The following is a 19,730-nucleotide window of genomic DNA, read 5'->3' as shown; positions in this document are numbered from 1 at the left end:
TTCAGCTTCAACTGAACTGCCTGCTTGACCATCCTCTTCTTCCCCAAACCCAAAGATGCTCACTGAAGCTCCGCAGTGGCTAGGAGATGTTGACTACCTCGCCTGGTATGCAGGAGATCGCTGGTTCGATCCCGACCCTGATGCCTGCTGCTGTATATTTGGAGTTTGCATGTCTCTCTCCCTGTGCTCGCGTAGATTTTTCTCCGGGTCCACTGGCTTTTCCCTCCACATTTAGAAAAATGCGTTTAAGAATATTTGGTTGCGTTACATTTCGATGTGATAAGCCGACTTTATTGGGCTATCAATTGTGGCCAGCTCGCTTCAGAAAAAAAGAGCTGTATAGCTAAAGTGGGCCTTACCTGGTAAAACAAAAAAATTAGTTTAAAAAACATAGTAAAAAATATATATGTTTTGCTTAGCTCCGCTCGCTAATTTACTGCCGGGGCGTAGTGCATAGCACATCGCACGCGGCTGCAGGAGCTGCAAAGCAACCGAAGTCTTTTTCCCTTTGGCGAGCCAACCGGCATACCGGTGCAAGGGGCCAGCAACCACCGGCCCTCACCACATGAAAGAGACGGCTGTTTGTCCAAGGGGGGGATTTTTCATTTGTTTCTAACGGCCTGTAAAATGAAGAAACAAATAAACGTGGACTCATGTAAAACCCTTGGCCCACATCGTGCTTCAAGAACTGCAATTGCTTTGTGTAAAGGGCTACTAAAGCCTCTTTGTGGAATATGTTTTGGACGCGAGCGGATTTCGGCGGTTCATTTCTAACAAAATGTTTTAAACACTACAGAACCGGCCGCCGTACTTGACAGTGTGATGTGTAGCTGTTGACACCAACTATGGGTGGTCTTTGTGGGCATGTGGAAATGGAAAGTCCATAACGCTGTGCCAGAACTCACCGAAAGCAGCGTTGTGTTATTTCCTTACTTTGTAAAACCAACCACATTTTGACATCTCTGACCGTCACCGATCAACTGCTCGCGACGCGTGTCGCGTGGGTTTCACACGGGTTACACTTTTTCGATTTTAGGAACACGCCCTTTGCAAGAGGTTCAGACAATATAGGAGCACACAACAATCTCAAGAAGGTCCTTGTTTACCGACTCGACAAATAGAGAACGGAGGTACACGGGTGGCTCAGGGGAGCTCATACTGTTTCAGATCGTGGAGTCACCACTCGCGAGAGTTCAAACCCGGGCAGCCACCCGCAATTTCACCGCGTTGACGAATACATCGGGCTTCAGCTCGGTCGCTGTTGACCGAGCAAAAAAGAAAGGGTTCAATGAAATGATTTATTTCATGAATTAACCGCATTCCAACTCCGGGGAACATTTTTTCCGGGGTATATAAAAACGTGGCCCTAAAGTGTGGATTACAGAAAGAAAAAATACCTTTATTTTTAAGCGACTTCAGAAACAGTTCTATCGTGTGTCATTTTCTGAGACCTTTCCCGGACACAAGGTGGTGGTGTGTGCTGTTAGCTGCTCATGTTCGGAATCAAATTAATCGTGAATATCACGACACGGTGCCGAAAGCACACACAGCGGAATATACACGGGAGAAAGAAAAACAAAAAGGAAGAATCGCGAGAGCATACGTAACTGTGTTATGCATAACCGATGGCATAGCAAACGTCGTCATATTGTGTTTATTCCGACAGCCTGGCATCCACCATGTGCACGTACACTGCTCTAATAGGATAGGCTATTAAATGTCAACTGGCATATATTATAAGTACAGTCAAACCAATCCCCATAACTGACACGTCCTGGGGAGATCTTCCTTCAAGCTGCGGTAAACTGACAAGGGGGGGGCTATACAAATATTTCTTTAAATATTATGTGACATGTTATTCAAATATCAAATATTGTAAAGATGCGGCTACTCACTTGAAGCAATGCGCACAATACATACGAAACGTGCACTCGCTCCACCGTTACCACACATACGACGATTCTAAGATTCAGAACGGTTCGTACGGTCACGATTCACGCATCGAACAGTGTGTGTCGCAATAGACTATTTTCGATGCGTGCGTGACTGCCACACCGTACGTATGCACGTTGAACTCCTTTCGCACCGTACGTGGCTAATCGGAGGTGATGAAAAAAATTAAACACTCTTGAATGGAATCGAGACAATTCATCAAATCCTTGGAACTGGTGGAAGGGGGGGGGGGGTAGAGACGCACGTAGCTGCAGGCCTAATCATTACAAATATTGTTTCGCGAGCAACGCTGCCACTCGCAGCCGCTGTATTTAAGCAAGCTGTGCGCGCGTGCACATTTGTAAAGAGCTCGACGGTATGAGTTACGGCGCTGCTTGCCAAGCCACATCGAGCAGCGCCGTAGTCCGCGCTCTCACTGGAGCCGACAGAGAAAGAGCCACGTGCCGTCTTGCGAGCGGGCACGTGCGAATGCCACTCAGCCCGAGCCCTCGGGGTGGGGTGGGGTTGTGTGTTGGCGGCGACGGTGGTTGGTGGTCGGTAGTGGTGGTTTGGTGGTTGGTGGTGGTTGGTGGTGGTGGTGGGGCGGGTGTTGTTTTATCAGCCCACACCAAGCTCCATAAATGGCACCAGCCAAGAGAACTGGCGAGCACTCAACGTGACTGTGCTCCCAAACGCGGTGCCGACGAGCGTTGCCGCTGCAGCGGAGCTGACAGAAAGAGGGGAGGGGGGGGGGTGGTTGGGACTCTTCCTCTGCTTGACTCGCCGGCTGCAGGTAAACTTTAACAAAACCCAGCCGGGGTTGGAAACCCGAGTTGGAATTGTGCAAGTGTTTTTCGTTTTGTTTTCCTTGGTGAGATCCGTTTGGATTCGAAGAGTGTTTCCATCGCTGTAAAGGTAAGCAAGAACGGAATCCCAATCTGCTCGCATGCTGCTAAGGATCGGGAGTTTTTCATTTTTTGCCAAGAAATTAATTTGGCTTGAGGTTTGGATGTCGTAAAAAAATAAACGGAACGTGTTTTTTTTCTCTTTCAACTTGAACTTCAAATTAACATAGCCCTCGGGAATTAAACGTTTTCTACAAAACTGAGCAATTGGGATTTCATATTTATAGCCAACACACAGCTGGCACATAAAATATTGTATGTGCATGTTAATCGTTTTGTTTTAAGTCGTCAACTTTGCAAAGGTAATTAATTTTTGATTCTGTGTTTTTGGAGGAAAACGCATTGCACGTGTAAAGTACATCAAAACATAACACGATAGTTTGTGCACGGTGTAACATTCTGTTGAATATTTTTGTTCTGAAGCGGCTTATTCATATAATGCCAAGTACTCACAAGGTGTACGTCGTAGCTATGTAAACTGTGGAAGAGTTTCAGAATCACTTGTGTGTGGAAATTAGTGTTTTCTATTTTTTGCCAGGTTACTTTTGAAAGCAGTTAAAAATTAGAATTGTAAAAAGTTATGGCAGAGCGGCTGAGATCCTGGGTCAAGGCACTCTGCGATCCTCGATTTGAATCAGGGTTTCAGACACCCACGATTAAACTGGGTTCTCAACTCATAATAGTAGTTTTTTTGGGTTTAGATCGTGTAACTATAAATGTGTCGTTATCCCGCCACCACCCGACACGGCCAATTGGTAAGGTTTTTCACGTAAACAATATGTGCAAATCAGTTCCTACTTAAGCCCTCCAGTGTGTTAAAGAGTAAATCCACAACATTTACAACGCGAGTACGACTTTTCGCTGGAAATTACATCCAGCATCACCAGGCGATTTTTGCCAGAATTGCTCTCAATTCGACACATTTATACAAGTGCTAACTAACCGGCACGTTTTGCTTACGCGACAAAATGTGCAAATCAGTTCCTACTTAAGCCCACCAGTGTGTTAAAGAGTAAATCCACAACATTTACAACGCGAGTACGACGTTTCGCTGGAAATTACATCCAGCATCACCAGGCGATTTTTCCAGAATTGCTCTCAATTCGACACATTTATACAAGTGGTAACTAACTGGCACGTTTTGCTTATGCGACAAACCTCACTGGTTGGCCGTGTCGGGTGGTGGCGGATTAACGACACATTTATACTCACGCGATCTAACCCCTAAAAACACCGTTATATTGAATGACATTAGTCGTGAAAGCCTCCGTGTCAAAATGGGTTCTCAACTGACTTTAAATCAATGTCAAACTGGTCACTAATGACTACGCGGAAAAAAACCTGCAAGAATTTAAAGTATTTTCTCTCCGTGTAATTTGGAGAAAATAAATTGTATGCCACACGACAATGATTAAATAACAGGACAGGTTGAAAGGAGCTACATGAATGGATCTCACGGATAGTCTTGCGAAATCTTCAACGGGACGTTCTCTGACAGAGGGTACACATTGATCGGTGAGAGTTCTCAATCGACGCTTGGGTCTCATGAACATGGCACCGATTGCACGAATACATTTAAGAAACAATAGAACGTTTTTTTTTAAAAGGCAAGAGATATAAAACAAACCATGTATTGTTTCACGAGCATGGACGTATAATTCTTTGGGTCTTTCGGTAAAGTCACGTAGATAGGTTCACAACACAAGCGATCGTCATCAGGAGGATAAAAACAGGGAGAAAGCTGCAAAGGCAGACTGCTTAAGCAGCTCCCCCCCCCCTCTTTATTTATTTATTAATTTGAACCTATCTACGTGACTTTACCGAAAGACCCAAAGAATATGAATTCCTGCAGTGACGAAAGCTTAAAGTCAAGATGAACGTATAACCGAGGTGGGGAGGGAGAGTGGTTGGCATAGTTGCTTGTACACTAAGCTATGAACCTGGCGACCTGAGTTTCATTCCCAGTCACAGCTGACATCTGCGTGGCAAGTGGTATGCGCTCCATTCCTGGGGCCCACACCCTTAACAAACCCACAACATGAGCATGCTCGGGTACGGCCAAACGATCCCACACGAGTCATACCGCACGGCGATCGTTGAAAGGTCTATGGAACCCGTGAAAAGCCAGGGCGAGTGTTTTGTATAACTTCTTAAAAGTCTGTTTCCCAGAGGGCCAGGGCTGGGCCACTTATGTTTGGGTGGCAAGGACACCCCATGAGCTGCACTCCCAGCCTGGCAGGCCAAACAAACGCGACTTGGCAGGACGCACCGAAGCATAGTTCAGCGGGTGCAGAGCCACGGCCATTAATACCACAGCCCCAAAGCAGGAGAAGGACGTAGATAAGTGACAACTTGACACATTTTATTGGCCCACCTGATCTTTTTTGTTGTTCACATGGATCACCGGTATCGGCAGAGAACACTATATTATCCTTGAAAGAAATGGCAATCCGATTGCTTTTTACTTCCGGCGATCCCTCGCCTAACCTCTTGGCGACGGCACAATGTGGCATATCCGACCGTCACACAAATTAACAGCCCACACCCAGTGTAGTAGTTGTGCATGGTGTAGCTGTCATTTGAGAAAGATGTTCATGTACCCGACCGTTTCACATGCATAAATGTACTATTAATATCGCGTAAGTTCACTAGTTTGCGCTTCATTTTTTGCGTAGTCAGCCTATTTTTTTTTATTTAGTTCGTTGTCCTTCCCACCCCTCCCACCTACGATTGGCACGGGTGGCTACGGACGGTATGAAATAAGTTCAACATACATACGTACAACATGAATACATCGTTTGTGTGCAGTCCTCTTTCCATCTCCCTTGTCGTCATCACCTGACAGATGTTCACATATCAGACCTTTTCACACATTCACCTCTCTGTGTACCCAGCTGGCAGGCTACACGAGGTCTTACTATATTGTGAATAAATCTAGTTAAGTACACAGCTGTATATTATCTTAACGATGCGCCCTGAATTTCATCTTTCCATCTCGCCGGCGATCATCTCTTGAAGTGAAGTCAAGAGTACGGAAGAAATGCTATATATGGATACCTTGCAGAGGCGAGTCCAACGTATAATGAATGCCTCTGGGCTGAGCAGCAATTCTCGCTAGTCCACACATTAATGGCAAGGATTGTATTTGCCAAAAACAACGCAGGCAGGCAGCCCCACATGCCATGCCTCCACAATGCACGAGAGGTCTGTGCTCAAAAACAAAATAAACAACGCTTATGGAAAAATAACACGAGAGCTCATTGGGTGCGATAAAAAAAAAAAGACGAAAAAATTCACGGAGGTTTGTGCCGACAACGTCGGGCAGCGTTTTGCCGAGCAGTAGGTTTGTGCCGTTACGTGTCGGCTGAACTGTGGTTGGGACGGAGCGACTGCAGGTGTTCTCCTCAGCTGTGCATGTCACCTTCTGAGCAGAGGTCGCAAACGGGTTTTGATTCCTTACCCGTACCTGGCCGCACCAGGGTCGCAAATGGGTACCTGTACCCAACCGGGTACGGGTACCCGTTCCCTACCTGTACCCTACCCGAAATGAGTGACAAACGGTGACTCACCAGTGACTCACGGCCTACCCGTACCCGTACCTGGCCGCACCAGGGTGGCAAACGGGTACCCGTACCCGGCCGGGTACGAGTAGCCGGGTATCGGGTAGGGTACGGGTATCGGGTACCCGGTTGCGACCTCTGCTTCTGAGCGGTGTAGAGCAATGCGCCGCACTACCCCCTCCCTCCCTCTCTCTCCTCCACCCACAGCCACCCTTCGCTCTGGACCGGATAGAGCGTTCTCGCGCTCGTTCGCTCGCTTGCGTTTTGCCTCGGAAGTGCCTCAAAATATTTGGCAGGTTTATAGTGACCTCCCTGTTTGTGGTGACCGGTTCCCCACCCCTCGCCCCCACCGCCATCCAAGCGTGGGCAACTTTTTTTGCGTTGTTGTTTTTTAATGTGCATGGCAGGCCGAGCACAAGTGACCAATAGAAATGTGCCCCAGCTGTTGGAACCGCTTCAGACAATTTACGAGAGCTTTGGGCGGCAGAGTCGGCCTTGGGTTTCTCCTGTCCACACTGCTGACTAACAGGAGAGAGGAAGCAACGCACTCACGCTTTTCCACTATTCACTCAATCATAACTTCTTTTTGCGCTGCACCGCAGCATGTGTGTTGTGGAAACGGATTTTTACATAATTCATTACAGTACAACCGTAACGTGAGAAAGTATGCACGTAATTGCCAAAACCTGCAGAGGCCGGTCAAATATAGATCATTGCTAATGAAACGCCACTCCTGAAACTTTACATTCAGCTGCTGGAAATTCAGCGAGATGCAAGTGACAGATAAGTGAATTTTTGAACCGGACCCAAACGACTGTTATTTATGAGAGGCTGGAATTTAACAAGTGCCGCTGTTCACATTTGTGCTACTGGAAAGCGTCCTGCTGTCAGCACCGTGTTCATCAAGCTGCTAATACAGCCCCGCAGCTTCGGCTTTGTGTATTCTCTGAAGCGGGAGCGAGCGAGAGGCTGCGAGGCTAAAGTCTAACCTTCTCAACAAAATTATTTTGGCAGCGAACCTGCTCTTCTGAGTGACCAAATTCACAAATGTGGCTTCTCGAAAGCCATTACGACGAACGGCACACGCCGCTCTGTGTTGCAGGGCCGTGTTGATGTTTCGCGCAGGGCATGCATTTATATTACAAGGAACCCCCCCCCCATCTCGTGTAAACATAACAAAGGCAGGCTGTGCAATTAAGCCAAGGCATGTCAGGAATTACCAGACAGCACTTACGCTTAACCTCGCTGGCTAATGCTGGGTCTTCACAGGAGTTTAGGCAGGTTTGTTTAGGCAGGTTTAGTGAACGTCACATGCCTTGTGTTACGCGACACCGTGCTTGTGCCACCACAGCGTAGGTTCTTAACTTCAGGGTCGTATGGTGGATAACTTGATGTGTACACGTGTCCATAGTTTGAGCTGTGAACTTTTATACACGCACAACAAAATACAATAATGTTCCTTTACACATATTATTATCACCATCCGTCTGTCCTTCCCTCCCTCTCCCTCCAGCCAGCAAAACATAATTCGCTCTCACTAAATGCTTACAAAATGCACTCATTACAAAACATTACCTTTTCTTTCCAATTGACCATGCTCAGCCTTTCAACATCTCCTGCCCCCCACACAACAAACATCCAGTGAACTCTAGTTTGACACAATAACACGACGTCTCGGGAATAGTTTTAGTTTTCTTGTGCCCTTAGAACAAAGGTCTTGGGAGAATTATACAGCCATGGCAATGCCCTGCCTTCTATTAATCACTCGTCACTTTTCCCACTCGTGTCACTTAACCAATGGCAGCTGCTCCAAAGGTTTCAGTGCCCTAGGCTCCGCCCATTTTGTACCTCATCGAAACCTGACTGGCTCTCACTTCACGCACCGATGCATGAAGTTCCCTCTTGTCAACTTTGCAAAACGCTAACTTACATCCCCAGGCCCTCACTTAATTGAGGACTGCGTTGCCATTACGTTTCATTACACGTATAATGCGATCCTGCGTTAACCCAACCGAGGAATGATGGCTATCTAGCTAAAGCACGTATATCGCAGTATGCACTGGCGCTGGCTTTCCCATATGGCCTGTTCTGAAAGCCAGCACTTACTTGAGGAATTTTTGGCCAGACTATAGACTGAAAATTTAAACCCCCCCCCATCATAACCAAAAAAGCAAAGTTATGGTGTAACAATTATAAGGTATGCCACCTTCATCAAACAGATAAAATCTTGCTGTTTAAGTCTAAATAGCTAAATAAGTTGGCAGCTCTTTTAAAAGGTCGGCATCTTTACACTCTCTCTATCAGATATTTTCTGGCAAGTGTCCTTAACCTTTAAAAAAAACTGGTAGAAACTAGTCAAAAAAACCAAGAAGCTATTAATAATGTTAGACAGAAATAATTACCAGTCGTCTGTTTGACATGTTCCTTGCACTTCAGACTACCCCTTAACCCCAAGGTCACAACTGATATGCAAGTTATTGCTGACATGCCTACACAGCAGCGAAAAGTATCACGTTTCAGATATGTCAGAAATGCCCATTGTCTTTATTCCTTAAGACAATGGCATTCCAATTAGGCGGCCCACCACTGCGCTGTTGTCTATAAACACCAGCAATGTTATCCACCTCATTCAGGGGTAATGTGGGATCATTTAGGGAATGCACTTACAGACGGAATGCGAGCGAGCGGTATTGTCGTGCCACTGCCTAAGAATAATAAGACACAGGAGCCCCGGCGGGGTGGCGCGTTGAAATGAACCTTTTACCTGTTGGGCAATCTTGTTTGGGAAGATAAATGGCCAGGATTGTGCCTTCAAGCTCCCAACCGATGACACGCGATCGTCAACACGCCTAGCGGGCAACATAGCTGTACGGGAACGCACAAACGCTCCCAGGGGTCTTTGACACGGGGAACGTCATTTATAATTAGGCAGCACTCAAACCCCACATTATTGAAAGTGTCATTCACTCACTTAGTTTTGGCGAGGCGTCATATATATATTTGCATTTGATGTAAATCAAGTGTGCGCTTATTAGTGGGAAGTAATTTCTAAGCGATTGTGATTTTCACGCGAACCACTGTCTGTGAAATTGTTATAGTTCCGGAGAAATTACGCATTTTTTCAAAGCAATGTTTTTATTTTCATTAAAATATATATTCGAAACGCACTGTTGACAAAAACCCAGATTATATTATACAGAATATTAAGACCTATTAAACTTGCAAGTGTTCGTTTGTTATGTTTGTAGTGTTGATCTTATCGTACTTTTATAGTACTGTAATTGCAATAGTTATTGCAGTCTTGGTGTTTTATTATCATATCATAGTTACTGTGTTGGGGAATTAACACAGTTAAATTGTAATGCTATTGCTATGTTCAATGAGAATGAGCTGTTAATGTGTTCATCTTTTATGTACAGTTAGTGTCCTTGTATTATATCCTTGTATCTACTCGAACATAATTGTACTTTTGGTTATACAGCTAATATAAAAGGGAAATGTGTGAATATGTGTGTCTGTTCGAAATGTTTAGCATACTTCCCAACATGCAACAAACTTGAAATTTGGCATGTGGGTAGTTTTCCAGACTGTACACAACGCAATAAGTATAAAAATAGACTTTTGTATTTTGGGGGGGGCGGGAGGGCACAATAATGGATATATTTTGCACGGCAAGTGAGCGGTGACGTCACATCTGTGATGTCACCCGCATGCGGCAGCGTCACGCAGTGTGCCTGCTGACGTCACGCAGTGTGCCTGTTGACATCACGCAGTGTGCCTGCTGACGTCACGCATCTCCCCCACTCTCCGCGTAGGCCGTGAGTTAATCCAAGAGAAGAATCCAAGTCTCGGGCGAAGCCGGGTAGTAAAGCTAGTACAGCTATAATCTAATCATGTAAACAGAATGCTAATATGTATTTGATTAAATGAAGCAACATTCAATAAATCAATACAAATAGTGATGTACTACGAAGTTGAAGGCACAGGCTTCACAGTTACTTACACTATAGCGCGTAATTTTTTTACGTAGAATTAATGGGAACTAACATGCAATGTCTACTAAGCTATAAACTATTTATATTTCACCAGGCAAGGCTCACCGAGCTAGAAAGCTCTTGTTCAGAAGCGATCTGGCGATAAATGATAACACAAGGAAGTGGCTTATTACGTGGAAATTAATTCCAGCCAAATACTCTAAGCGCATGTTTCTAAATGTTTACCTATGCAAAATATCCACAGACGATATGCACATTTTACATTCAGGCTAACGGAGCAAACAAAATGTACCAACAAGACAGGAGGAAAAAGAAACGATACAAAAATAATTGATTATTTAATTGAACCGTGGCCTCAAACCATGACTAATTATCAAATCAATGGGAAGGTGTGCATAATTACATGCCGACCAGAAGTTACATCTGTTTAACCCAAAAAATATAATTTTTTGATAATCTTTGGCGATGCAAAGATACCTCCGGGCACTTAAAATTTTATCTTCAGTTGAAAAATAGAAACATCAATGCAACATGTCACTCAATTTAACGATTTATTTCATTTGTCCAAAGATAATATTTTCTATTGCATTTTGCTACAAGACGTTTTGTTTTTAAAGCACAAAGGGTTTTTTTTTTTTTCCACCGGGGGACACTTAAGTTTCAGCAGGGATCTTAAGCTTGTGAAGCCACGTGCATAAAGCAGTAAAAAAATGCACTTTCCCGTATTGACCAAACCGCTGTGCACAGTCAGATAGTCACACATGGCAAGTGGCCACAAGTGGGGCTAAAGGGGGGCCTGGACTTGTGATCATTGATCTGAGCAGACTGCAGCACTGTGTGAGAGTAAGTACAAGACAGAAACAATAACCGAAAATCAATTAAAGCACCCCCAGTATGGTCACTTTTCATTACATTTGCTTGTGTAATACAGCATATTCAAACTGGTTTTATAATACGGGGCAATTGTGCTCCATTGAAATGGAATTATTGAATGGGTGCAAATAACCATTCACAACTATTCATAAGATGGTATGCCTACGATCAAAACACTCCATCTAAATGCATCCGATCTTATCAGATATCGGAAGCTAAGCTTCATCACCACGGATGGGTGACCCACCAGGGCCTGCCAAGTGTGTGGGGTTTCTAAACATGCCAAACACTTGATTAATGGAACTGGTCAAACAGCCCAATGCTGGACCCTTCTGAAAGCGAGCTGTGAGACTCAGTGATACATTTAAAAGTATATTTAAACATTAAGTCTTAAATATAGTACACTGGCTGCAGCTTCATTTACAATTGTAAAAAACATAAGAATACAAAAATATAGGAGTGCTACAATAACAAGCATTCATGCATGGTTTAAAAACTTTTTTAAAATTCATCCAGAATATTCTCAGATTTCGTCGTGGCGTATATACACAGAATCAAGCTGGAATCAATGTAAAATACAAACAAACAAAACCACTCGTTCTGACGAACGATAGAAACTGACATTTTTTCAACGGTTTTACTTAACGTGACTCCTGTCTGTGTGTCGTGGTCAAATCTTGTAATCAAAATTTTGTCTACTTCCTGTTGCCAAATCAATTCAAAATTTTGCACACGTGCTCAGATGCGGTGACAATGCCCATATCAAAATCGGCATCGATTAATCAGTTAATTCGATACTTTAAAGCAATTTTAATTTTGTATGGACGCCTTATTATTTATATATTTTTGTGTACGTCAAAAACGCCGTGATCCCTAAACTCTCGAATCGCCTCGCCAAAGAAGCAGGCGCCACGTGTCTCAGGCGCGCCTGCTCCGTGTGAACGAGTTACGGGCACCCTCACTCCACACAAACAAAAGTTGTACATTGAAGATTCATTTACAAAATAACCAATTAATTCAAGTAAGCGTTGATGTGGGAGCAGGCGCCACATCATCGACGCACTTCTCGACCGTGAGCTAAACAAACTTGTGAATAAAACCGTTGTTTTTACAAAAACTTTTTTTAAGGAGTTTATTTCTTCATAGTTAAAAAATAACCTGTTGTGTCCTGTTACAACCAGAATGGGGAGGCACTCAACATATGGTCGACAGCCCTGAGAATGTTGCGCAAATTCCACATTCCTATGGTTGGGGAATAAACCATTCCACGGAACAACCTCACTGTCGACTTGCCACAAAGTGGTACTAATTTTATAGATCCCTGGGGTGAACGAGGGCTGTGTGGGCCCTCAACCTGGAATGCGGGTCATTAGTGACATTTCCCAAACTTCCCAATGCAGGTCCCTCTGAAAAAAAAAGTTGAGGATCAAGAAACACCCTCCGGGATAAACCATACATGATGATGATGATCATTATCATGAATAGATTGACCGAGTGGAGGGTCTCTATTATTTATTGCAAGTAGGCATCCCCACGCAGTTGCGATCACAGGGGCTGTCTGACCATACTTCACCACTTTGGTCAGTGCGGGTTGGTGAAAGGCAGTGCCCAGGACCGTTTGAGACATCACTTGCCACTGCTGTCAGCCACTGCCATGAATCGAAATCAGTTTTCTGGATTTATAGCAGAGCATGCTAACCACTGAACAACAACTCCACCTCAAATAACTATACTGTATTTCATATATATGAATACATAAATAATCATGAGGTGCCCCCTCAAATATTTCTATAAAATCCCAAACAGGATGTGAAACCACAACCATCCTAGTTTTTTTTTTATTACAAAGTTGCTTGGCACGGGCCGAAAGGCCCTAAATGCCCAGCACCAGAGCCCGGAACTTTGACCACAGTACCACCTGACCAGATTTCAAGAGCATGAAAAAATGAACACTGCACGTTGGCAATGGAAATTTTTTCCATGGCTTATAAATGAGTAGCAGTGTCTGAAAGGGTTGTGCGTGTGCACATGCGTGGTAGAGACTGCGCAAACAGGTCAATATGTGCAGTACTTGGCCTCAATCTTAGCCACAGCTGGGCGCACGCTGAGCCCTCATGCCAAGGGGGCCTCACCAACAGGAATCACGTCATCTGTACAGCGTGGCACTTCAAGAGGCAGCGAGCATACCTCACGATGCGCACACACGCTACATTGGCAGATGCCTGTCGAATGCTGTACGGTTAAAGAGGGGGGCATTATGGCAGCGGACACACGATGGCGTTAATGAGACCATACGGTTGTGTATTGTCAGTTCCGTGTTTATTATAAACTGCGTTTACATGTCTCAGTGGCTTTACACCGGAAGGTTATTTTATTACTTTGAAGACTCTTTCAAGAGCAAATATAGCACCTGAAATATCGCAGGTGTGTTGGGTCAGAAGCGATTAAATCAGCGCATGTCCAGGCGCGAGATGAACTGTTGCATCGCAAGACTTTGAGAGACTGTGAGGGATTGGTAAAATCTTAATCCAGCAGCTGACGGAGCATGATTGATCACGATGATCGAGTTCGTATAAAGGATGCATTCGTGGCTAAAGATCTGACATTCATTAAACGGAACGCGTCAACCGCAACACATGCGGATCACGTTTTATAAAGGTGGCAATCGACGCTCAATCCTACCAGTTAATTATCGCCCAGGGGAGCGGAAATGGATCGTGCTATTTGAGGGCAACGTCTGCACTTGTTGGGCAGGTAGTGATGCGTGCACTCTGAACTGCCAAGAGGCCAGGTTCTGTGCGCTCATGCCCACACGGCTGTAATGCGTACACACATTAACATAACATTGAGCTCCATTCACACGTTGGCGAATTTTGGCACAAACGTATTAATGTCTCCCATCCCAACCATAAGGAAAAATAACCAACGTGATATTTTCACCCACCACATCGAGATATGAAATAAGGGACAATAAACAATTGCTGCGAATTTATTCCTAAGTAAATTTTCCTAATTACACCATTCATTTAACCATTATATGCACAAATAAACTCGACGCATTCCTCAATAACACAGCCTTAGACTAGTGAGGTAACGTTTCTGGCAACGGCCCTTCTTGATTGCACATAAATTACAGATGTCACAAGTACGTCATGAGAAACGGCTATAGATTAAGTATTGCCCAGCAGCAGTTTGGCACATGTGGTTCCACGAAATTGTGGTCAGGGGTTTTTTTAGCTGCCGCAATAAACCACATGCCAAATACTGCAGTGTGGCAGATTGGCCCCAAAGAACCTCATGACAGCTCCTCACACCCATTACGTGTGTCATCAGCACGAAAGGTCTTTCCCTAAGGGCAGAGACTCAACAACAGCCTATTGCATCGACTGTGTGACCTGTGAGACCCTTAAGGACATGGGGATGGGGGTGGTTGATTGGTTGGCTGAGTGGTTAAGGGAGTGGGTGGGCGGTTCGGAGTGCAATGCTGCCCACGGTACTGCTTTCCGTGATTACCATCAGGACCATCAGGTGAAGCTTATTAATTTAGAGAATGAAAAGACGGGACCGTGGGAGGTCGCAAGGACTGGAGCTGAGAAGGGATGGTCTAGCAGATACGTAGGTTGGTGGAGGGGTGGGTGATGAGTAGGGAGTCAGCAGGTAGGTGAATATATGAGTGGAATAACGGAAGTTGGATAGTGTGTAAATTAATTGACTTGGTGAGCAGACATTGTGTGGGGGGGGGGGGGTTAAGTGATCGGGAAGGTGAGTGATTGGGTTAGGTGTGTGGGTAGGTAGTTGGGCAAAAACGCTCGAGTGTGAAGGTACGTAAGCGATTGATTTGATGGATATGTGATTGATTAGGTGGGGGTGGCATTCCTGTCAACCCATACGGTTTAGCCCGTGGTCTGTAATAAGGTAGGCACTGATAAGGGGTTGACAGGTATGGATATCATGATTAGCCAAGATCTATCTGCTTCTGGATGGAGGACTCCCCACGCTGTCGCCATCCTTCAACGATCCGTTCAGCTCCTGTGCACGAGCTGGCCTCATCGCTCCAACTTCCCGGTCACCAATACGATCTCCACTTTGTAGGATGAACGTTGAGATTCATAAGGGCACCACGGGGTACCCAATGAGGTGTGAATTGGCCTGTAATAAGCTAGGCACTGATACGGGGGTTGACATGTATGGGGTGGGTTACTGGATGAGTAGGTGACTAAGTCTACGAGTGAGTGCCTGGAGTGGACGACTGAGAAGTTGGGTGGGTGGGTAGGTAGGCGTTTGGAACTATGGGTTGGTGGCAGGTGGCTGGATGAGTAGATGATGGCCCAGTTGTTGAGTGGGTGACCGCAGCTATTGCCTACGTGTTTCGGTTTGTTGAGCAGGCGCATCAGAAATCCACACGAGTACCTGACCCAGAGGTCGCAACCGGGTACCCGATACCCGGCTACCCTGGTGCGGCCGGGTACGGGTAAGGAATCAAAACCCGTTTGCGACCTCTGACCTGACCGCTCAATCCCACACCCCTCGACAACCACCCAGGCCCCTGGCCCGCGGAGGTCGTCAGGGTCATCAGCACGAACAATCACCCCTCAACCCCCCCCCATGACAACAACCACCGCCATTCGCCACTAAGTGGCGGTGACGTTACCACGACGCTTGTGCCAGGCCATGTGCACCTTGAGGCCACGTGAGGTGTCGAACGCCCGCTGGCCAGGAAGTCACGGGGCAGACCCAGCAGAGGTCACGGGTCGACTGACTGAGATGGCCGAGATGACTGGCCGATGCACCACCTGTGCCCCCTACTGTGCCAACTTGCTGTGTTATAGCCACTGGACAACAACAGCCGCCATTCGCCACTAAGTGGCGGTGACGTCACCACGACGCTTGTACCAGGCCATGTGCACCTTGAGGCCACGTGAAATGTCGAACGCCCGCTGGGCAGGAGGTCACGGGGCAGACCCAGCAGAGGTCACGGGTCGACTGACTGAGATGGCCGAGATGACTGGCTGATACACCACCTGTGCCCTGTACTGTGCCAACTTGCTGTGTTATAGCCACTGGACAACAACAACAACCGCCATTCGCCACTAAGTGGTGGTGACGTCACCACGACGCTTGTACCAGGCCATGTGCACCTTGAGGCCACGTGAAGTGTCGAACGCCCGCTGGCCAGGAGGTCACGGGGCAGACCCAGCAGGTGCCACGGGGCAGACCCAGCAGGTGCCACGGGTCGACTGACTGAGATGACCAAGATGAGTGGCTGATGCACCACCTGTGCCCCCCTACTGTGCCAACCTGCTGTGTTATAGCCACTGGACACACACCCCCACCACCTTCAACGCAGCACCGTCCGCCCCGCTCACCTGCGCGGGGTCGTCGTAGTAGACTCCTATGGAGCGCAGCGTGGGCGCGATGCTCGCCGCCTCTGTGTAGAGGCGGCCGCTTTGTCGGTAGGGCCCCACACAGTACTTGTAGGCGACGGTGAGGCCGCGCACGGGCGGAGACCCGGTACGCACCACCACGGCGGCGCACAGCCCCGAGTGGAGCGCTACGCCCACCAGCGAGCCGAGCAGCAGCAGCAGGAGCGCCGCGATGAGCGATAGCAGCGCCCAGTCCTCCATGAGAAGCGGCGACGACGACGGCGGCGGTGACTGCGACGGCGGCGAGAGAAAGACGACGATGGGTCGATGTTGGGGGGGCTTGTTGTTGCTATCCGCTGCCACCGTTTGTATTTACTGGAGCGCTTAAGCGCGCGGCGGAGCGAAGCGCGTGCCCGTTGGCTGCGCGCGCAGACGCTGACCAATGGGAGGCGCGCGTTGGGCCACCTCGCGCCCGCGCCCACCAATCACAGCGCGCTTCTGCGCGTTCGGTCTACGAAATGCAATTGGTATGTGGTGGGTTCATAGGTGGGTTTTGTGGTTGGTGGGGAATTACCGTTTGCTGGCGATTGTTGTTTGTTTGTTATTTGGAGGCGCTGCGGGGGAGGAGGAGTTTAATGACAGAAGGCAAGGGGGATGCGGCGGCGACGTGTCGCGTTTGCGGCAGCTGTCGTGATCGGGGAGAATGAGGCCGCGAATGTCAACAATGCGGGCTGCGTGCGGGACTCGTGAAGGAGCGCCACCGACTTCCGGGTCCACGCGCCGCTTTGTACCACGTGGGCGGACGCGACCAATGCTCTGGGAGGGAGGGGAGGGGGGGCGCATGGAACAATGGGGCCACGTGCTGACAGAGCTCTTGTCGTCGACGATTCGATGAATTGTTACGGTTTCGTTTCGAGGATTATTTGGGTTTTTTTTAAATCCTTTATATTAAGTTCACTTGCTTGCTTGCTTACGACCGTGCAAATCTTTCGGTCGTTTTTTAACCCACTTCCCGTGATCCAATCGAGCTGACATTTTCCACACAGACTCGTTGTGCGTGACAATGTTCGTGAAATTTTTTTTCTCCAAAATTTTACACTTTTTAGGACAAAAATACTATATTTAATTACCAATTGCTTAATGCTGCCATGCAATCATCTGACCCATAGGTGGCAGCGTTTTCAAGCCAGAGGACGAGAGGACTCTTGCCGCCACGCATATAAAGGATTTATAGTGAAAAACTTTGTTTTTACGGGTTATACTTGTTTATAGGATTCTATTGAATGTATCGGCCCCTAGTGGCTGTGGAGGTCACATGGACCTATTAGTGGACATCTGTAAAGAAAATAGCTTTTTCGCTCGTGGGATTCCTCCAACCACGTGGGCGGACGCGAACACTGCTCTGGGAGGGGTGGGGGCATAGAACAATGGGGCCACGTGCTGAGAGAGCTTGGATGTACAACGGCGTCGACGATCCGATGAATTGTCGCAGTTTCGTTTCGAGGATTATTTGTTTTTTGTTTTGTTACGATTCTATTGAATGTATCGGCCCCTAGTAGCTGCGGGGGTCACATGGACCTATTAGTGGACATCTGTCAACACAAGAGCTTTATAGTTCATCAGATTCCTCCAATATAAATAAATATTCGGATTCTCTTTTGCACAATATATGAATCGAAAAAGTTATGCTTTCACAATTCGATGGACTTATAAGTGAGCTTATGAATAGATGATTATAGATACATTTCTGAATTAGGTCACGTGATGATCTGACCAAGCATTTAACGTAAAAATTGTTTTATCTCACCGGTAAGTTGAATAATTCTCTCAACCAAATTTCGCTATTAGATTATTTTCTTGAAACTATGCCAATAATATTCTTGGTTCTTTCGGTAAAGTCACGTAGAAGGGAAATAATAAAATAATAAAAATATAAAACAATAATGGTTGACTTTACCGAAAGAACCAAGAATATGAATCCTTTTAGTCACGAAAGCTTTAAATAAAAGTGTATGCCAATAATCTTCAGCAAAATCCGGGATGTCAGCAATATTGTCTGCGAATACTGAACTGATACATTTATCATGATGTAAAGAATACATATCACGGTAGCCCTGTGGACATCATCAAAGCAGAGGGACTAATTGTTCGAACAAACATTGTTTTTTTCACTAAATCTTTACACAGAAGTTACATACCACAATCATGGAATTACATATTAGTCATTCTATTAAAAAAATATGACAAACGGAACTTGAGTGTGACGGTTTACAGATATATTTACCTATTTTTAAACGTGCAGTATAAATTGTTCGCGAAGATCATTGGGAACAATGAAAACCAACCAGGTACGTAAGAACGACTCGGGACATGTTCCATAACCACCGACTGAATACTATTAATCAGATTATGGAAAAGACGGACTCCTATTTTTCCTATTCTTTGCAGATTGTGAAAAAAGAGTTCAACTGTAGAAGTTGATGCAATCATTCAAGCTCTCACAAAGCTATACGTAAAATATAGAAATAATACCATGTACTCAACAGCAACAGCCACGCGAAGATTACATAAAGAATGTACCAAAAGAAATACTAAAAGGGTAGTCACGCAAAGTGTCACGCTTTTGCTAAATGTATTCACAGCAGCAGAATTTATCTTCCGAAACTCGGTTTGGGGAAACAAATGGATACATAATGTTGGGAAAACCTCATTCGTCTCATATTTGCCAATTGAAATGTAGTTTCAGGAAATATTATAAGAAGGTAAAAACCAAAGTATAATAAGGTAATAAAGCGTTCTGCAAATTTGCGCTTGGCATAAATGTGACTATAGTAAAAATAAAAGTGAATTGAAATTCGCTCACTGAACAAAATGGAGCTGTTAAATCACGGACACAATTGGCAGAACATGCCCAACGTTTGGGGCCGTCCATAAATGACGTCACGCACCTGGGGGGGGGGGTGGGTCAGACATTTGTGACGATGTGTGACAAGCGGGGGGTTTTGAGAAATGTGACGTCACGTAAAAATGCACAACTTTAAATAAATATAGACAACACGTTCTACTTAATTAAATATACTTTTTAATAAATGTTTTCTCCTA

General features: G+C 45.9%; 1 protein-coding gene across 1 annotated transcript in view; it reads right to left on the bottom strand.

The window, feature by feature from the left end:
• Positions 1–17,324, bottom strand: part of TEX264 (testis expressed 264, ER-phagy receptor) — a 165,881-nt gene extending 148,557 nt beyond the window's left edge. Inside the window, 1 exon segment of the mRNA XM_061551905.1 lies at positions 16,632–17,324. Within this exon segment, the coding sequence (XP_061407889.1) occupies positions 16,632–16,889 (258 nt within the window). The 5' untranslated portion in view covers positions 16,890–17,324.
• Positions 17,325–19,730: the final 2,406 nt, after the last annotated feature.

Source organism: Lethenteron reissneri, chromosome 15 (genome assembly GCF_015708825.2).
Source record: "Lethenteron reissneri isolate LAM-NWPU_2019-01 chromosome 15, ASM1570882v1, whole genome shotgun sequence".
NCBI classification, from domain to species: domain Eukaryota; kingdom Metazoa; phylum Chordata; class Hyperoartia; order Petromyzontiformes; family Petromyzontidae; genus Lethenteron; species Lethenteron reissneri.
The sequence above is the reverse complement of the archived record's forward strand: the minus strand, read 5'-3'. Positions and strand labels throughout refer to the sequence as shown.